Source organism: Phalacrocorax carbo, chromosome 3 (assembly GCF_963921805.1).
Source record: "Phalacrocorax carbo chromosome 3, bPhaCar2.1, whole genome shotgun sequence".
Lineage (NCBI taxonomy): Eukaryota > Metazoa > Chordata > Aves > Suliformes > Phalacrocoracidae > Phalacrocorax > Phalacrocorax carbo.
The window spans coordinates 55,100,052-55,118,723 of NC_087515.1; the positions used below are offsets into that span (position 1 = coordinate 55,100,052).

At 47.4% G+C, this 18,672-nt stretch overlaps 1 protein-coding gene and 1 long non-coding RNA gene across 3 annotated transcripts in view; one reads left to right on the top strand and one right to left on the bottom strand.

The window, feature by feature from the left end:
• Positions 1-14,381: 14,381 nt before the first annotated feature.
• Positions 14,382-15,632, bottom strand: LOC135312855 (uncharacterized). The gene is made up of 2 exons (XR_010372475.1): positions 15,356-15,632; positions 14,382-14,644 (listed from the first exon to the last, which is right to left on the bottom strand). It is a non-coding gene; the product is annotated as an uncharacterized LOC135312855 (long non-coding RNA).
• Positions 15,633-15,947: 315 nt separating this feature from the next.
• The window catches only part of UTRN (utrophin), a 383,596-nt gene continuing 380,871 nt past the window's right edge, over positions 15,948-18,672 (top strand). Inside the window, exons 1-2 of one of the 2 annotated variants that reach the window (XM_064446971.1) lie at positions 15,948-16,219; positions 17,009-17,178. In XM_064446971.1, the coding sequence (XP_064303041.1) occupies positions 17,100-17,178 (79 nt within the window). In that variant the 5' untranslated portion in view covers positions 15,948-16,219; positions 17,009-17,099. The remainder of the gene's footprint in view (positions 16,220-17,008; positions 17,179-18,672) is intronic. The other variant, XM_064446972.1, reaches the window with a different exon arrangement.

Sequence of the window (18,672 nt, forward strand, 5' to 3'; positions counted from 1 at the left end):
CTGCTGCATTCTGTATTTGAGCCTTTATTTGAAAAAAAAGATTCAGGGATAACAATTTCTAGTACAAATATTTGGGGAATACCTTGTTTATTTCCTGGACAAATATTATTAAATGGATTTGAAAGAGAACCATCCAAAGATGAGCTTTAGCAGTAACAGAAAAACTTTCTAAAAGGAGTGCTTCTCATCAAGCGTAACCGTGCTGCCTAAACGGATGCTATTTAGTGAGATGATGGACCTTAAATCTAGCCAGAACAGAAAGTTGTACTCCTCAGTTACTCAGATGGACTGCAGATTTAATTTGATGACTTATTTATGATAAACTCTTCAGGAGTGAAATAGTATTCCACATTGGTTCGTTCTCATGTGTTTTGCTAAGTGGCAGTGTCCATTTTATAAGTGGCTATTGCAAAGCAAAATGAGCCCGGAGAAGGACTGCTCTGTACCCAGCCTCTCAGTCAGGGCTGGCTGTGACGGCACTGCGTTGCTGTGGGGGTGGTGGCTGTGCAGGGGCAGCAAAACAGCACTGCTGCCAGAGCCTCGTGCGGAGCAGCCGGGCCCCTTCCTGGGGCTGTAGGGCCTGCAGTGGCCCCAGCGGGCTGTGGGCCTGGGGGCACCTATGCAGGTCCCTGATCCTGGGCTGGGTCCTTCAAAGCAGCGTTGCAGTGCTTTCCACCTCCTCTTGTACCATGCTGTGTACGCCTAGGAATTGCAGCAGGGAGTTTAGTTCCTTGAGTTCCTTGGGCACAATGGGAGGGGAAAAAAAAAACAGTGGTTGGGGGAAAACAGGTTGGTTGTGGTGAGGCACTGTCACACTACACAGTGGGTAGGGGCCCTGAAATACTGACTGCTCTTTGAAACCCTCATGGAAGCCTCCTGCTGCAGCAGAGCCCAGCCTGCCCGGGAAGCAGCGGGTGGGTAGGCAAACAACGCTCAGCCCCTGGTAAGGGCAGGGCCCACTGCTGCCCTCCCGGGGTAAATGGAGATGGATGTGGGCTGGCCAAGGGTGGGGAAGGTCCTGAGTGGTCAAACAAATCCACATCCTGCACTGCTTCTGAGAGGGGATTCTTCTCTTCCCCATTGCTTGTTTTGCATTTCAGAGGATTGATGTATCCTTTCTGATACCTTGCACTAAACTGCAGATTTAGTCTATAGGTGCAGAGACAACTTTTGAAAAGAATTAAGTGGATCGCAGTCAACGATGCTACCTTCTCCACAAGTACGAGCGATTCCTATATAAGAAGTGGGGCGGAGCTGAGCAAAGAGCAGAGCTGAGCAGGGTGGGCAGGCTGGGTGATGTGACGGCGTGCTTTAGGAGTTACAACTCTGTGTGGTTCGGTTACTGAATCAAGCCCCTGTTTCTCAGTTAGGTGGCAGAAGTGTATTTCAGTTGGGGATTTGCATCAGGAAGCAAACGCCATGGCTTAGCTACCGTCCCTGGGGAGAGATTTCCAGGCAGGCTAGTGGGAGAGGTTTAATTAAAACCCTAGTGTGCTTCGTGTCAGTTGCTCAATTTTTGTATGACCCTGCTCTCACGAAAGTGGGAGAATTCACCCATTTAAATGGTGCTTTCATTGCCATGGTTTGCATTCATTTTTGTCATGTTGATCTGCCCTCTCCTTTTTGCCCGGAGGCCACCCAGGCTGCTGGCTGGTGGATGTCCTCAGGTGCAGGAAGCAGACGGCTCAGGAGTTTAAAGGAGCTTCTGACAGTCCAGCAGTTTTCGTGGTGAGCCTGGACGGCCCCAGAAAGCTGGGGGGAGGGCCGGCAGGGTCTGGTCATGAGCAGAAAGCACTGTCAAGCTTCCAGCCTTAGTGAACAGTTCATGTTTTTTAGTTACTTCATGGGTGAAAGGAGCAGAGTGTGGGAAGGTGATACTGGCAACATCGTCTATGATTTAAGGTTGCACGGCCACACATCGGGGGGTCTGAAGGCTGCCTGTGTTTGAAGACTTTTGGCACAAAGTCTGGGAATCGTGCAGAGCTTCAGGCATGTCCCGCCTTATGCAGAGCCAGAGAGCAGCCCGAGGGCTGTAACAAACCAGTCAGACTCAACGAAAAGTGGAACTATTTATGGGAGGTTGTCTATTTTCTCTTGTGACTCGTGGATGTTGTCTCTCGTTCACCCAGGCTCTGAGCCCTCTCAGTTTGCACTTAAATATAGCATTCCCAGGTTTTCAAATCTGCTGTTTTCCCAGAGGAATGTCTGTTCCTGGCATGTAGCCCTCTTTTTCTTGTATCATACTAAAAATCATCTCTTGCTGAGTGTTGGGAGCTTCTGGTAGATGACCAGCTGCTTAAAGATTGCCGACTACCAGACCCCTCCTCTCTGTCTTCAGGTCGAGGGCATTGTGGTTCATTTGATCCTACCCTTTCCAATGCCCCGTGCCTCCAGCTTCTTCATCACAGCCCTTGCTGTGATCCTGAAATATCTTGCCAAGTAGAGAGCGATGGAGGAGGTTTGCCTTCCTTGCAGTGTGAGGCAGGTGGTACTGGGAATCGCAGAAGCCAGTGCATGCAGAAAGGGTGGTGTTGCGGCATGTGACGCCTACTCGTATCGAGTTCTCATATGCCTAATTGTCATGGACAATGCCTAAGCGCATGTGCCAAAGCTGTCAAGATCAAGTGCTGTTTTTGCATATCCTCTCCAACTTAGCTAAATACTGTACTTGCAGGGAAGCTTTTTCAAGAAAATCTAAAGGTTTAGACTAAATACTATCTATAAATGACATTTTAAATACAGATGCACAGCACTTTGTTTAACTGCATAATTAGGATCTGATGACGGTCCTACAAAACACAACTTTCTTGCCTCTTTTTTTAAATAGGAATTTAACTTCCCATCTTTGAAAAAACTTGATTCTGTATGATTCCACTCTCAAACCAAGCCTCACACTTGCATAATTTTTTGAATCATTCAGAACTGTGATACATTTATACATTTGTTACTGCAAGTGTGCCATAGCTAACGAGTAATGGCTAATTTAGCTGTTGTCTCAGAAGTTCTGTTATTTCAGGTGAGAGAGATCAAAGGTCGGGTATTTTAAGGGATTTGACACTTCTAGATAAAAACATCTTGCATTCCATACATGTCCAGTCTCTAAAGATCAGTAGGGAGGAATATGATAAAACCCTGATATCTCTGTGGAAAGGATAGCCAGAATGTAGTTTGTATAATTACCTTGCATGGTAGTTGTTTGCATTCATCAGCGTGCTTTTATTTTTGTTTTCTACTTGTTACAAAGCGTTTTGCACTTATTTTTTGTGCTGATTACATGAACATTTGATGCCTGCTGCTGTGAAGATTTTGTCATTGAAGCAATTGCTTCCTGAGCACTTCAGTTCTTCAGGCAGAGTCCTATCGATGATTATAGGTTTTGGGGCTTTAAACTGAAGTTATTTTAACATACGGTAATGCTACTTGATAGTTTCCTCTGGGAATCCCACCCACTGTGTTAGCTGAAAACAGCTATATGAAGAATGCTGTTCTCATGGCTCAAACGCTTGTAATGTCCCACCCAGACTAACCTCAGCGTGAGAGTGACTTCTAATCCGCAAATGAGATAAGCAATGGAACTATATGTTACTGTCCCTCTGATTTAAAGGTATTTCTTCCAACCAAGTTAATATTTAACTTTATTTTATTCTTAACAAAAATACAATCATATACTCATAAAAGAGACAGGTGTTCAGTCTGTTGTACAAAAGAAACGCATCACTGATTTGAAGGGGTGGTATAAAGTTCTGTTAGTGCAATCAAATAAAATACGGAATGCAAAAGGATACAGTTTCCTAAGTGAAGAAGAAAATTGGCTTACATTAGGTGAAACATTAATGGCAATTTCACTAAAATGAAATCATCTTAGAGCTGCAGTTCTTTCTAGCTGCACTGTAATTTTAAACTAGAAACCATCCTAGCAATTCCTCTTAGGGTAACAGCAGGACTGTTTTAAAAAAGTATCGATTTCATCACGCATGTGCATGGATCACAAAATTCTGGAAGTGTCCCAAGTTATCCCATCATGATAATGCAGGATTTTTTTATTTGATGATAATCTTTGGATAATTTCTTCCGTAATGATTTTCCCCTTCGTTTCCATACTGCTGCTGTCAGCGTTCCGTTCCAGATGCTGGTCTGTCATGACAGCAACTGCTTCCCGACTTTTTTGAGCCTGAAAACTTGTCTATCTTTCCTAAGTGTATCAGCTGGTCCAATAAAATCTATTTCACATCTCTTCAAATCTTGCTCCTTTTCTATCATTAGGCCATCCCACCGACATTACTATTACAAATAACTTTATATGCTCCGTGCCCCAAATACTTCATTATTGGTTTTTCTTAAATACGGTGCTGTCCTTGTGTGTGCCAGATGTGGTTAAGAGAGGTGTGTGACACGGACTCAGTGCTATCTTATTCATTTGATGTCTCTGCCACTTGAGGAGTCTGACTGCATTTATATTCCTATGGAAAATCTATAAAAGCAGGGTCAGATAATACTGTGCGGGCAGCTGGCCCCATTGCCTACAGATAAATAAGCAGGGAGAGAGAGAAAGCCTGTTCCAGTTCAGAGAAATAATAGGTATCTGCCTCCTCGGTAGAATTAGAGAGAAACCATTGCCTGATAGGTAGGAAAAATATGAGGAACTTGTTACCAGCTGATAATATTGCTGTTTCTCAGCAACCAGATGCATGGAGGCAGTGGCCCTTCCCCTGTTTGCAAGAGAACTTTGCTCTGTCCTGCCCAGTCAAGGTGTTTGACAGCTCTAGGTTGGTATCTGAAGCTTCAGGTGGGGTTCTGCTGCCTAAATGTAGCCCTGTGCTGTCACCTGAGATGCCTTGGGTGCTTTAGGTGTCTCTTCAGCCCCATATGTCACCTCTTCTTGGGTGGCTAAATAGGATGGGATACCAATGTGTAGGTTACTAAATCCTTTTCCTGTGTCTGAAAATATACGAAGACAAGAGCAGTTTGAGGTCGCCACCACTAGTTTTGTTGCCTGGATCCATTCAGCCGTCGGCTTTGGGCTCTCATTCTCATCATACTTCTTCCGTGGTGCAGTTTTATGCTTGAGTAGGTATACTGGTGGCCAAAAGGGGCAATGCTTTTACTTTCTTTGCCCTTGGCATCACTCTCCCACTGCTCCCCTTAGTGTTGAAGCAGCTTGCTTTGGAGTCAGCCGAACAGCAGTGTTGGAGAAATAGATGAAGTAGGAACATGCAAGTGAGAAGTGTCTGCTCAGCTGGCAGCTACCCTCTGGCTCAGCCCCATTGCAGAACTGCCTGGTTAGGTACCTGCTTGGCCCTGCAAGTTGTCTTGTCTTTGTTTCTACAAATCCAAAGTAATTGAGCTGTTCAGGAACAAAGTAGATCACAAAGGCTGTAAAAGGCAAATATCATCTGAAGGTAAATCATGCACGGTCAAAGGAGCTGGGTCTGTGAAGTTAATCTCCAGGGAAGATTGAATGAATCAGAAAGTAGACCCTTTTGAGGATGAATTGCAACATATGTTTTTTTGACAAAATTCTTCCCTTAGAGCCCCCTGGCAAAATGCAGACTTCCCCAGACTAAACCTAAGGGACCTAAAGAAAGGACAGGTTCCGGAGGCAATCTGGACCTCTGTGAAAAGCCTCTTTGTGCCAGTCTGAGAGGGCTGGAAACTTCTTAGGCATCAGAATTACAGGTGCTAATAGGAACAATTCCTCTGGCTGGTTTGTCTCTCTGATGGGAGAGTGAGTGGCTGGCTCTGCTGGTGGCTCTGAGACCCTGTACCCTGCAGCTGAGGAAGGCTGGCAAAGTTACTGGGGCATCTGGCAAATATAAAGCTTTGCACAGCATTTGGGGCTCACTCTCCCTTACCACTTTCTGCCTCTCCTGATGCAGGAAGGTGGATGGTTTCCAGCTGAAACAGTTGATGGAAAATTCCTGCAAAGGAAAGAAAAAGTACAGGCTTAACTCTGGTAAAGGCTCTAGTGATGGGCTGGGTCAAACCTAGTAAGGCCAGGGCGTGGGCTGGTGCCATCCCACTGTGCATGTTATCTGCAAGAGATGCAGAGATGCTGCTGCTGCTGTCAGGCCAGGGGGTGGTGACTCCGGGATCCTCACCGCCTCCCTGGTTGTTCCCTTCTCAGTGCACCAAGTGAAGCTCAGGAAGAACTCGGAGCTCAGCACAGAAACCAGGCTGAGCACAGTTATTGTTTGGAGAGGAGGCCCTGTAAGGAGAATGCAGAGCTCTCTACAAATAAAGTTGTATTGTTTCGTTACAAATTTCATGCTGGAATGGTGTAATCTTGAATGTATGTAGGGGAGAGTATCGCAAAATTCGTATTACATTATTAGTAACAGCTTTGGCTGAATTTGAAAGTGTATCCTAAAGGTGAAAAGGAATCCCCAGATTAACAGAGTTTCTGGATCAGCCCTAGGACTTGTAGGCTTCCTCAGACGTTGTTGAAAACATTTTAGTTTTTCCTTCATTTTTCATATTCGAATTTGGTAACGTTTCTTTCTCGTTGCTAGTGTTACTGTGCCTCTGTTTATTGGTTGTTATTCCTAAAAACAAACCGAGGCTTAGGCATTCGTGGGAAAAAGATGTGGAGTGGGGAAATGGAGGAAGGCCCTTTGGAAGATTTGTGGCGTTTGATAATGTTAGAAATGAGGCCAACAGCTATTTTAAAAAGAGCTATTCAAGCGGTTTATTTCTGGCAGGAATGGAAGAGTCCAAAGAAACCCTTACCCGCTTTGTTCTAGGGCTCAGGATGCTCTGCCTGTTGTGTTTCTCCCTCTGCCACATACTTTGTCTTCTGCGGGTGTCAGCGGAGGGTTTCGTAACACACTGCTTGTTTCACTCTCTCGCTCTGAGATCTGGGTGCAGCTTTGCACTTTGCATCTTTATAAATAAATCATCAGTTTTCACAAATGAATCATCTTTTGTTCGAGGTGGGCAGAATATTTTAATGGCATCTAAGAATCCTGGTCTTTAAATGTTTGTTTTGTATTTTTGACCTGCTGTCATTACAATTTATGTCCAAGGACATATAGAGAAGAAATAGGACAAAAAGCCTAGCTGACCTGCAGTTGTAACAGGGACGCACGCATCCCCAGTATTATTATTCATGACTCTTGGTGTAACCGTAGGACGGAGGAGTCACATTCTTTGGCAGCTGAGGTGCTGAGCACTGCTGAAACACAGGACTGAAGCGGCCCAGAGCTTTTACCTGACAAGAAGTAATGCGGGTAGGTAGTAGAGCACAGGGAAACAGCAAAATGTTAGGACATGATGAGATGCATATGTGCCCAGAGCTCGCCTGGTTTTCTAGCTCTATCAGCTGGTCACCTCAAAGCTGTTCCTGCACCCTGCAGACCTTGCTACAAACACAGCTGGAGGCAGTCTGGCTTGCAGCACATCTACCTCAGCATTTGTCAGGGTGGTGGGCTGTAGACATCTCATAACATGCATCTCAGGGCCTGCTGCTTTAATAGTTCTCTCTGTGTTGTATTAGGAACGTATAATTGAGGCTTCACTGATCCTTTTTGGCAAAGAAGACCCCTTTGGGCTCAGCACTGCACTGGGAGACATCCAAGGTTTTTCTTCACTCTCTTTTTTGGAGTGGGACCTCCAGGAGCAGTCACGCACCTCATTCCACACTCAAAATAGCAAAGCTCTTTCTGTGGAAAAGTAAACTCTCCCAGTTCCCAAAGAAAGAAATACTACTCAATAGTACTGTGTGGGCTTCAGGACCACGCATATGGCAGGGAGGACACACTTCAAAGTAAAAAAGAAAGAATTTAAAGATTGCTTAAGAAAAAGTTAACAAACGTGATGGATTAAACAGGAGTAAAAGCATCTCTCCTGGTACACTGCCACCAGCTTGGCTGCAAGTGGGTTGAGAGGCAGGGTCAGCTGGGTCAGTGTGTTTCGGGAGGGCAGAAACACACACAGGTATAAGACACAGGGGTGCCTGGGACTGGGACTGAGTCGCTGGCTCAAATGGGATGTCTACGTGTTTGTTGAATCCCACCCAGAGAGTCGAAGGAACAGGTCTCAGGGAGTTTGGTACACACAAACACTTTAAACAAACTCAGTGATGAAGGGAGAGGGATGGATGGTGAGCCTGCAGGGGTCTTTGCTGGGAACTGTGCTCTTCAGCAAAACTTGCATCCGTAGCACGTCATATACTCACTGAAACCAGTTTTCTACTCTACTCCCCTTCCTCACATCCCTTGTCAGGACTGCTTCTGGTCTGATGCTGACAAAATATTGCCAGCTGATGATTGCTACTTCAGGGCAAGGACAGATGCTTTTAACTCTCAAAACAAAAGTTCCACAGGATTTGCTAAAATTAAGTTTCATTCTGAGCTATCTTCCCAATTTGGTTTACCGTTGTCTTTTTTTCATGTTCACGGCATCATATTCCAGACTAGAGTTAAACTCTGCATTTGCCAGGGCTTGGATGCGTTTGTGTTTTAAATATACATTGGACTTTTTAACAATTGTTACAGCATTTGTCAGATCACAGTCACAGAGCTTTACAACATATCTTCTGTCCTGGGCCAGACACAAGCTGTATGGCTGAGGGACTTGCTTGCTCTGTGTTTACATACTGTCGAGCTCAATGGCACCTGATCCTGACTGAGCGAGCCCTTTGGTACTTCTGTGCTGTAAATAATACCGTCGTCCTGTACCTGGTAAATGTTTTTAAGATGAGTCTGTAAGTGCTTGAAGCGTAAGTGCTCAGATATTGTGTTACATTTGTGTTATAATGGCGTAGTATAGTGGATACTCTTAAGAAGATTCTTGCTCTCACATGGTTGGAAGTGTCTCCGGAAATGCTGGTAAGGCTTTATTTTCTGAAATGCAAAGCCCATGTGTGAGTTCTGTCCCAGCAAGGACAAACTCCAACATTGCTCCCTTTTCAAACACTTGGCCTCTGCGAGTCACCTCCAGTTAGATACTTCAGTGATGTATTAAGGGGTTTTGTTGCTCCCTTATTTTCTTCTGACAGTAACTCCAAAAAAGGCTTTTTCAGAGTAGGAAAATTGTTTCAATCATCTTTTCATTCAGTTTTGTGGTCTCTTTCTTCGTTTCAGTGATTAAGGACTTGGCAAGGCTAGACTCCTTTTTTGGTTTGGAAGATAGCTTTGGTTTGGAACATCCCAAAATAAATGATGTCCAAAAGTTTCCTCTTTGTCTGCTGTGATTTCAAAGCAATTTTCATGGCTCAGTTCAGGACTGCCTAATAGAAGAAAATGGAGCAATAATTACTGCCTGCAGAGCTTCTAGCACAGCAGTTATTTAACTAGCTGCAAAATAATTTAAGGAACCAGCAAACGTTTCTTGGAAAATTTCTGTTCCTTTAAGACCTGTGTACTTTGAGCCAAATGCTTTGCCTTGAGCTGGACACGTAATTCCCGTGCCAGGTGTGGGAAGAGCAAGGGCACCGTTCGTGATCCTGCCTATCTGAGGTGTGAAGCTCACCTCCGCCAGCACTGCCTGGCATGCTGGGTGTCGTGGCTCCCCATTGCTTCTGAAAATCTTAATGGTGCACTCCTTTCAGAACCTCCCACTGTCTAAAAAAAGAAATTCAGAGTACTCATCCCTCTGCAAAACCCACCACACTCACTAGGTTCAGACCTCAGTCTTGGCCCCAGCTGCACGAAGCAGACAGAAGGCTGCCCTAACGGGGCGGCCAAGATTTCCTGCTCACGCAGGGGAAATTTAGCAAGAAGCAGAGCCAGCACGTCGTGGCCAGCCGGCAGCATGGGGAGCGGGGAGGCCAGGCAAAGCGGCTGATTGCTGCCCCCAGCCTCGCTGGGGACACCCCCACTGGTGCCCTCTCCAGGAGCAACTCGGGAGGGGAATGAGAAGCTTTGGTCAGGATTATTTCAACCATTAGCTGAAGTACCGTGCGAAAACTGACCTCATTCAGGCCGAATTGTCCTCACGAGTGTGAAAATGTGAAGCAGTGCAGAGTGAGATTAGCTCAGCAGCTCAGAGATCTACAAATGGGCTTTGTCAGGTGCCACAGCTTGCAGAGCATCTCCTTCCATTTTACAGGTGTCACCACAGAAAACTGAGATGCTGCAAAACAAACTCGTAACTAAAGTCTTTGGTAGGTATAAAACTTTAGTTACGTGATTTGTTCTGCTGACTTAAAAGGGCCATTCATTTCCTCAGAATTAAAGTGTTATATACACATTTGTAATGTTCAGATCTAATGTTATCATGGGGACTTTAGTTAAAAGCCAAAATCCTTGTCGTTTCAAGGAAAGAAGAACCCACTCAGTGGTGGTAATTAAAAGTTATTTAGGCTTTCAGCACAATAAAAAAGCTTTACATGTTTTGGAAATAGGAGGCTAATGGTAGCCTTGTAAACCCATACAGAGTTAGTTAAGAGCTGGGCTTCCCGGAGGTTCCAAGGGCACGCTCGCAGCGGCAGGTATGGCAAAACCTGTGCAATCTTATATATAAAACCTTAAAATCTAATTAGGTACCTTCTTAAAAGGTCAAGCACAAAGCATTCACATAGATTATTTAAGAGGAAATGGCAAAGACACAGTGACACATACCTATATGATTTGATCTAAAGTGAGGCAAACAAATGTAAAAAGTAATGACTGATGGTGAAAAATTGATTTGTTTCATTCCTCCTTTGTGTTTGAGTTGGTTTGTACTCACTCCACATTGGGAGGATTCACATATAGTAAGGGATTGCTTCTTAAGGTTGGTGAGAATAAACTGCATCTTCTCCCACTGCCTACGCCTAAAATAAAGGCTTTACAAAGAAACACCCTTTCCGTACTTTCCATCAATAACTATTTTTGCAGAGTGATGAGTGCTTTCATTTTTAAAGCGCTTCCAAATTGTCTTTGTCCAACTATCATACTATGTCTCTCAGTAAATAATGAGCCTATGATGGAAGGTGGTATTTTTTTTCCTTCTGCAAAGGGTGAACCAAGTTACTAAAACTAAGCAAGTTACCTGAGTTTCTATGTTTTGTTAACACATGAGCTGTGTTTCCTGTTCTAACCCCTAACTGATAAACTTGCTGAAAAAGCATACTTAGCCTATAATTGTACAAGCATTAGGTATTTATGTGTCTAGCCACTAAACAAATAGCATAGGCTATTCAAATGAGAATGGAGTGGCGCTGAAAAAAATAGCCAAGAGCAAAAGAAATAAACAGAAAGGCTAAATAAACAAACAGAAAGCAGCTTGTGTTAGGAGTGACTTTGACGAACGGCTCACACCTGCCCTTGCAGAGGGTTGCCTCATGGTGTTGGCCAAAGGTTTCTGTCTTGCACAGGCATTTTTGTTGTTGATGGTCTTTTTTCCAATCCTCTGCTGCAGCTAAGAGAGTTATGTTGGGAGGGTAAATTGATTACCCTGATTGTTCATTAATGCACTCTTATTTAATGTACTTTTAGAGGTTATATTCTTCAGAATGATGATAAATTATGGTAGTTTCAATTAATGTCACTGCAGCTAAAGGGATGTCAGCATTTCTGTTAATGCAGTGCCATTTTCTTGGGTTTTATAATGAAGCTATAAAAAATTGCTGAAACTTAAGATACGAAGTTCCAGTGTATTTTATGCACACAATATTCCCTTGAATCTGATCTAATCGATAGATATATCGAATCTAATGAGATAAAAATAGAGTGGAGAGAACCTACTGAAGATACAGACCCCAACTTGTGGAAATGGAAGTACGCTAAGGGGAATACACTGCTTTCTGTTTAGGTTAAAGGGGAAGAGGGCACAGAACGGTGACGCGCAGACACTCAGGTGGTCCTGCGGCGGTGCAGGTGACGGGCCTTTTGCTCGGAGGGCATCTTGCACCCAGGTGTCCCATATTTATCACGATAGCCTGCTGGCCTCTGCCCCAGTCCCTCCCTCTCGCACTGTGTACCTGCTGCCCCGATGTATGGTTACGTCTGTGTGGCAAAGCGGTCTTGAATTTATTAAGATATGTTACAGTGCCTGCCACAAACGGGCTCTAATTCCTGGAGGAGTTTGAAAGGAGCTTACACACAAAGGCAGCTGAGCTGGGAATGAAAGTAAAATGTAATGTTAAAATCAGATCCCAAACTAAGGAGCTGAGGATAGAAAATGCTCTCCCACCTTTAAAAATTGTGCTAAGGCTGATTTAGAATATATTAGTATCAGATAATTAGTTGAACAATGAAGATAACTCTAAAGCACTTAGATTACAGCAAAAGAAAGGGAGAGGAACACGCTAATTATGTCCGCCCGGTGTACTGAAGTGTTTCAAAGGTACTGCCAAAGGAGTTGTAGATAAAACCAACACAAGCTTTTAGAAAAACTTGGTCATTTTCCTCACAAGAGGAACACATAGAGATGTCTTTTTACATATGTTTCTCGTTGGATAAGAGAGAATGAAAATAGTAAGGGGCTTGCGTAAGTAAGTAAGAGTGCAGCACCAAAGCACCGACGCACCGAAGCACCAAGGAGCTGTTCCTTGAATTCAGATGCAAGTTCTGTGGGAAAAAAAAGGTCTCTTGAGTAACAGCCTGCCCAATCTGTTAACTGCGAGTGACAACATGATGGGGTATGCAGAAAGGGACAATAAAGATACTTTACTTATAAAGCAATCCATTTGGTATCTTGTGTCTTTCTGAATATGGAATAGTTTTCTGAAATCATGACAAAACATTGATGAATGGGCACACGCATTATTATAGCAGTCAGTCTCAAGGTAATGAGATACATGAAATTCCTAGTCATATCTTAATCCTATCAATGATCTGTGTATTCCAAAAGCAGAAATGCTAAGAACAAAGAAAAGACAAGGAGACAAGGTAAGATGAGCTCAGAGCCTCACATTGTTTTCATGCACGAAGGAATACAGTATTTATGTACTTTGGTGAAAGTTCAAGGGCTGCAGATCATCTCAGCCCATTTCTTCACAGTTTCTTTTTCTGTATTCCCCTTGCCTTTCCTTTCTTAACGTTATTGAAGGGGTTCATGGACTTTTCCTCTCTTTTCCCTCATTTATTCTGCATTATTCAGAAAGGCAAACTGTGCCGCACAATCCACATAACAGTAATGGCCTGCAGCAACCAAAATATTTGTAAATGGATGTAGGTTTTAGAAATACAACTGGGTGGAGACTTTGTTTGGCTTTAAAATTGTGCTAGTCATTATTTTCTAATTCTGCCAATCACTGGAATACAAAATTAGAGAGACCTGAAGCATGCACACGTACAGAATATTAAAGATTAGGGTGTTTCTTTTTCCCCTGAGGGATGTGTGCCTAGAAATCCAGGTATAAAAATTATAATCCTTGCATTGAGAAGCATACAGTCTAAATAACTGGCTTGGGAAACTCAGGCTTTGATCAGCAGCTGAGCAAGGACGGCTCTGGAGAGAGGTATGTTTGAAATAAACCAGGAAGAAAATTCTCCTGCTTCCCTGAGGTAGTGTGCAGCCCCGTCATTCTAGTACCCTTCTGCTGGTGCTCCGCAGTTCAAAGAAGATAATGATGCTACTTCTGTCTAAAACAGAAAAAAAAACCCCAACCAAACAAGAAAAAAGAGGAAAAAGGAGGGAAAAAAGAAAATGCTATAAGGTTATACTGAAGTGTGTTTCTTTTTGAGAAATAATTTGTAGGTGCTTTCAGTGCAAGACTATAAAAATCAGGACGTTGGGCTTACACACGTTGGTTTGAAATGGGATATACCAGCTCTCTGCTCCCGCTTATCAGCTTGACTGCAGCTTTTAGCAATCAAAGTTATTGCTACCTGATAGCGGTCTTGGGTAACCTTTGTGAAATGACTAATCCCCTCACCGCAGCCTCCAAAAGAAAGGCCTTTCTTCCACTTAGGGCTTCTTTGCATTAGCCAAGGCAACGCAGCGCTTTGGGATCTCCGGGCCCCCCCACCGCTGCTAGATAACCAGCAGTGAGAAATGACGATTTTTGTCTGTGCTGACTCTTGGGCGGGCACCGGGTTACACGGGCCGGTACGTCTCTCGTCCTGTTTGTGGAAGACCTGTATGAAAAGCAGCTGGGTTACATCTGGATTCCAGGCTTCCAGTATTTGGGTGGTTGTTTGTCACTGGGCCTTGAAAATCCAGCACGCAGAGGGAATGCACGGGGTGGGGCGGAGAAGCCGTCTGTGCGGTCAAGAGCGGCAAGGCAGAAGGCAAGGAACGAGGGGTGCTCCGCTAAGTGCAAGCGTTATGCTCACAGTACAGGTTTATCAGTATAATGTAAACAAACAGGCATAAACACAGACCGTTACCTTTCCAACAAAACCAGCCTGCTGCTCAGCGCTGCCTTACAGTTTGACAGCGATAGGTATCGCTAACGGCGGTTTTGTGGTGTTGGTCATCCAGGATCTGCAATTCTTAACAGATTCACAACTTCAGTCATTGCAACACTTTGGGCACTTTATTATTATCTTTTTACAAGTAAGAACCGTTAATGACTTCATGCAGCGGTTTGTAATAAGCAGATCAAAGATGAATTAACTAATTCGCACTGAATCACCCAGGAAATCTATTGAATGGTCAGAAGGTTGCGTTTTCAATTTTGGGCCTTCTTCGAAGTGCAGAAACGTATCGCGCTGCCCGCAAGGCCCTGCCTCCTTGGGGTGCAAAACGGTAAGTCCCAGTCCGTGTTACCCACGTACTGCACAGACCAAAGTTTGAGGAAAAAATGTTAAATGCAGTTAGAATTATGATAATGATAATTTACAGGTAGCTTGTTTTCTTTCTTTGAAGTTTCCCCCCCCCCCCCCACCCCGGGAGAGATGATAGTAAAGCGTGGGTAAACGTCAATGTTAGCTTAGGCTAGGATGCACATAATTGCTGTTTATTATTAACTGTAGTGCCTGGTGAACTCACGGGCTGTATACGGGTAACAAAAAAGACTTTTGAAGAAAAATCTTCCTCATTTCATTGCTACCAATTTCTGTTCACCTGGAGACACAAAACGGATGTGCTGCCAAGCCTGGGCTCCCTCCTTTCTTCTAGCTAATAAATTCCGCAGCTTATTTTCTGCAGACTGCTGGCCAGCGTCTGGTTTAGTTATTAAGGCAGCATTGGGAATGCATCTAACCAACCTTGAAAACGTTTTGGGACGGACGGCTGAGGCCTGGCAGGTAGCACTGAGCAATTGCTCGGCTACGGCGCCTCTCTGGTATCTCTGAAACTTCACTCAGACTGATGTTCACGGAGATAAATAAGGGCCACGCGTTGCGTACGCGCGTGGGGGGCTGTAGGAAGGGCCTTGCGGCGCGGGTGAGTGAAGGTCGCTTGCCCGAGCAAAAATCAGTGTGCGCATTCCCAGGTTGCAAATGCGGTAATAAATTAATTAGCGCGAGCTGAATATTTTACTAACTGTGCGTGTCTGTTCATACGTAAAAAATGACTTCAGGTACCCCGCGCAGCACAGTTTTACCGACCCGCGCCGCTCCCGTGCCGCCCCCTAACGCCGCCGGGACCCCCGCCTGCCGGGACACCCCGCCGTGGGGTGAGGCCGGGACACCCGGGTGAGCTTCGGGAGGGACGTTTCCCGCTCGTAACCCTGTCACCGTTGCGCCCCTCAGATTTTGTCACGCTCCTTCGCCGCGCGACTTCGGGCCTAACGGGGAGAGACGGGGGGCGAGCGAGGGAGCCCCAGAGCCCCGCCCTGCCCCGCCCTGCCCGCGTGTCCGAAGCGCTGCGGGACGGCGCCTTTTGGGGGTGGGGGAAGGAAAAGAAGGGAGCGGCGGGAGCGCGCAGGTGAGGCCCTGGGGAGGAGCGGAGCGAGGCGGAGGGGCGCCGATCGGGCCGATCGCGCGGCGTAGCCCCCGCCGCGGGGCGGGGCCCTCAGGGGCGCGGGGCAGGGGCGGGGCCGGCCCCGCCCCGCCCCTCTCGGCCCCGCCCCGTCCCGTCCGGGGCCGGCGGCGGGCGCAGCCCCGCCCCTCCCGCCCCCTCGGCGAAGGGGCCGCGCAGCCGGGGCCGCCCTCCCGCACCCGCGGCGCCGGCCCGGCTAACAAAGGGGGCGCGGGGCCGGGGCGGAGCCGCCGCGGGCCGGGAGGGGCGGAGGAGGAGGAGGAGGAGGAGGGACGGCAGCGGCTGGCACAGAAAGTTGTGGGTCCGCCAGCGCAGCACAGCGCCGCGGGAGCCGCCGCCGCCGGGGGACGGGGCGCGGGGAGGAGCCGAGCCGAGCCGAGCCGAGCCGTGGGGAAGCGGGACCGCCTCCCGCCGCCGTGTCCGAGGGGTGAGTGGCGGCGGCGGCGGGTGCCCCCGCAGCCCCGGGCAGACGGCGGGCATCGGGGTTCCGGGAGGGGCGGAAAGTTTGTTCCCCAACTCCGAGCCGGTAGAGGTGGGGGGGCGGGGGCGTAACACCCGCGGGCCGGGCGCACCTGCGGGCGGGCGGGCCGGGCCGGGGTGGCCGCGGGGAGCCGGGAGGAGGTGCCGGCACGCCCGGCCGCCCGCCGGGTCAAAACCCCCGCCGGGGGAGCGGGGGCGGCGGCGGCCGGGCGCGGGTGGGAGCTGCCCGGGGCGGTGCGCGGGGCCGGGCTCGGCTCCCCTCGCTCGGGAGAGAGGCTTCGTGGCTTCTCCCACACGTGGCCCTCCCACCCCCGGGCCGGCCGGAGGAGCGCCCGCCCGCGGCCCCCTCCTAGCGGGCACACGGCCCCGCCCGGCGGGAGCGGGGCTCCCTCGCCTCGCCGCCCCCCTCACGCGGGGATGTCCCGTTTGGTGCCACCCGGGTGGCGGCGGTGTCGCTGCAAGGGCCGCGTCCCGTCCTCCCCCCGCCCCCCCCGGGGGTGCACTGGTGGGCGTGGGGGCCCCTGTCGCCAGAGGATGGCCGAAGCTTTGCTTTCGTGGCTAGGGATCGAGCCGGCCAGCAGCACCCCTCCGCGCCGTCCCGCTTGTGAAATGCCCCGAGGCGTCCCTCGGCGGGGGGCAGCGAGCGCCGGTCCCGGCCCGCGCCTCCCGGGCGGGGCTGCACCTGGGGTAGCCCGTGGCGTTACGGTCCCTCTCCGCTCCTCGTCCTGCGCCGTAGGTGCTGGTGCTGAGCCGGGACCCCCCCCGCCCGTGAGAGCCCTCTCCCGACGGATTTAGGCTGCGCCCGTGGCGGACCCCGGCCCGCGAGCATGGCCCGCGTCTCCGATCCGGAGGAAGGACCCGGCGGGGGACACAGCGAGTTCAGCGATATCATTAAGTCCAGATCAGGTGAGCTCTCGAGAGAAACGGCGTTTTCCTGTTTTCCCCTCTACGTGTAGCTTCTGACATCAGCTTGCATTTTTAAACAGAACGTTTTTCCAACTGTTTTTTTTGGCCGTATATTGGTAGTGCAGCGAGGGACTGAGGCTGCTCGTGCAGCTGTCCCGCAATTAAGTGCTGGTAATTGTAGATCTCTGTGGGTTTGTTGTGTTTTGTTTTTTTTTCCTTTTTTTGACAGTGTTAGTCAAGTCTGTTTGTTTGGGATCCACCTCCCGCATTATAATTACCTCGGCTTTTGTAAATAACCGTGTGCTTTAAGTGCTCTTATGCAACCTAGCATTGGCAGCTTTTGTGTTTATTCTCAGACACTGAAAATGGCAACTGTGGCCGCAATACTGCACCTCCTAAAAGTACACCGTGTAGTACTCGTGCAGTGAACTGCTTCCTCCTTAATGTAAAACAGTTGTCTAAGGCTCCTTGCTCAGGCATTTCCTCTAGCAAAACATTCATGTAGCAGATCTGAAAGCTATTGGAGAAACGTGGGGGGTTTTTGATGGTTCTATGTTTTGGTCTTCTGAGGCTCTGATGGATGCTGGGGGGGTGAGGAGGTGCCCTCATTTTAGGTGGGGGAGTCTTTGGAGGGGCAGAAGTGAGTTTTTGAAACCTTGATAGAAATTTGTGCTGTGGCCTGAGGCTGGATGCTCGCTTCTCTAGTCTCAGAGGCTCTCTTTTCTCTTTAAATGCCAAATGCTCCTGTTGTCAAGAGTTTCCTTCGATATCGGAAACCTAGCAGTGTGTTCCTTAAATGTTCTGTGCATTAAAAACTCTAGCTTTTTGGTGGTGACTTGATATGTCAGATTACGTAGGATGCGGGTTTGAATCTGGATCCCGGTGGTGTTTGAATAGCTTGCTGCTTCGACCTCCTCTTTCTGAGGAGTGACACCTTTGGTGGAGGCAGTCTTCCTATTAACTTCTGCAAGTGCAGTTTATGAAACGGGAGTGCTTGTGGTTTTTCATCTCAAATTCTGTAGTACGGGTTTACATTTTCTGCTGTTACTTTGAAACCTCTGGATGTAACTTTATTTGATAAGTGTGTAGTCGGCACCTCCAAGGGCTTTGAGTCTGGGGATGGCTTGCAGACAGTTTGTATGCAAGTACTACAGTTGTGTAGGATGTCTGAGGAAACATGGCTCTATTTGAGGTTTTCTTTGGATGAACAAATTGTGCAGTTGGTTCTGTTGTTTTGGTTAGGGCAGAAGATTGCAAATCTCCTATTACAACTGCTTTAACTTTCTTCTCTGTGAATGAGAGTGATGTATAGTCTAATGCTAACAAAGCTAGAAGACTTGTACATTAAATTAAAAATAGTGAGTGAAGATTGATCTTAAATAATTCATCTTTTCTAAATAATACGCTGGTTTGGATCTGGATGTGTGATTTCTTCAAGTTAATTTCTGCACTACATGGCTCAGATCTGAACCATTCCCTACAAGTAAATCTGTG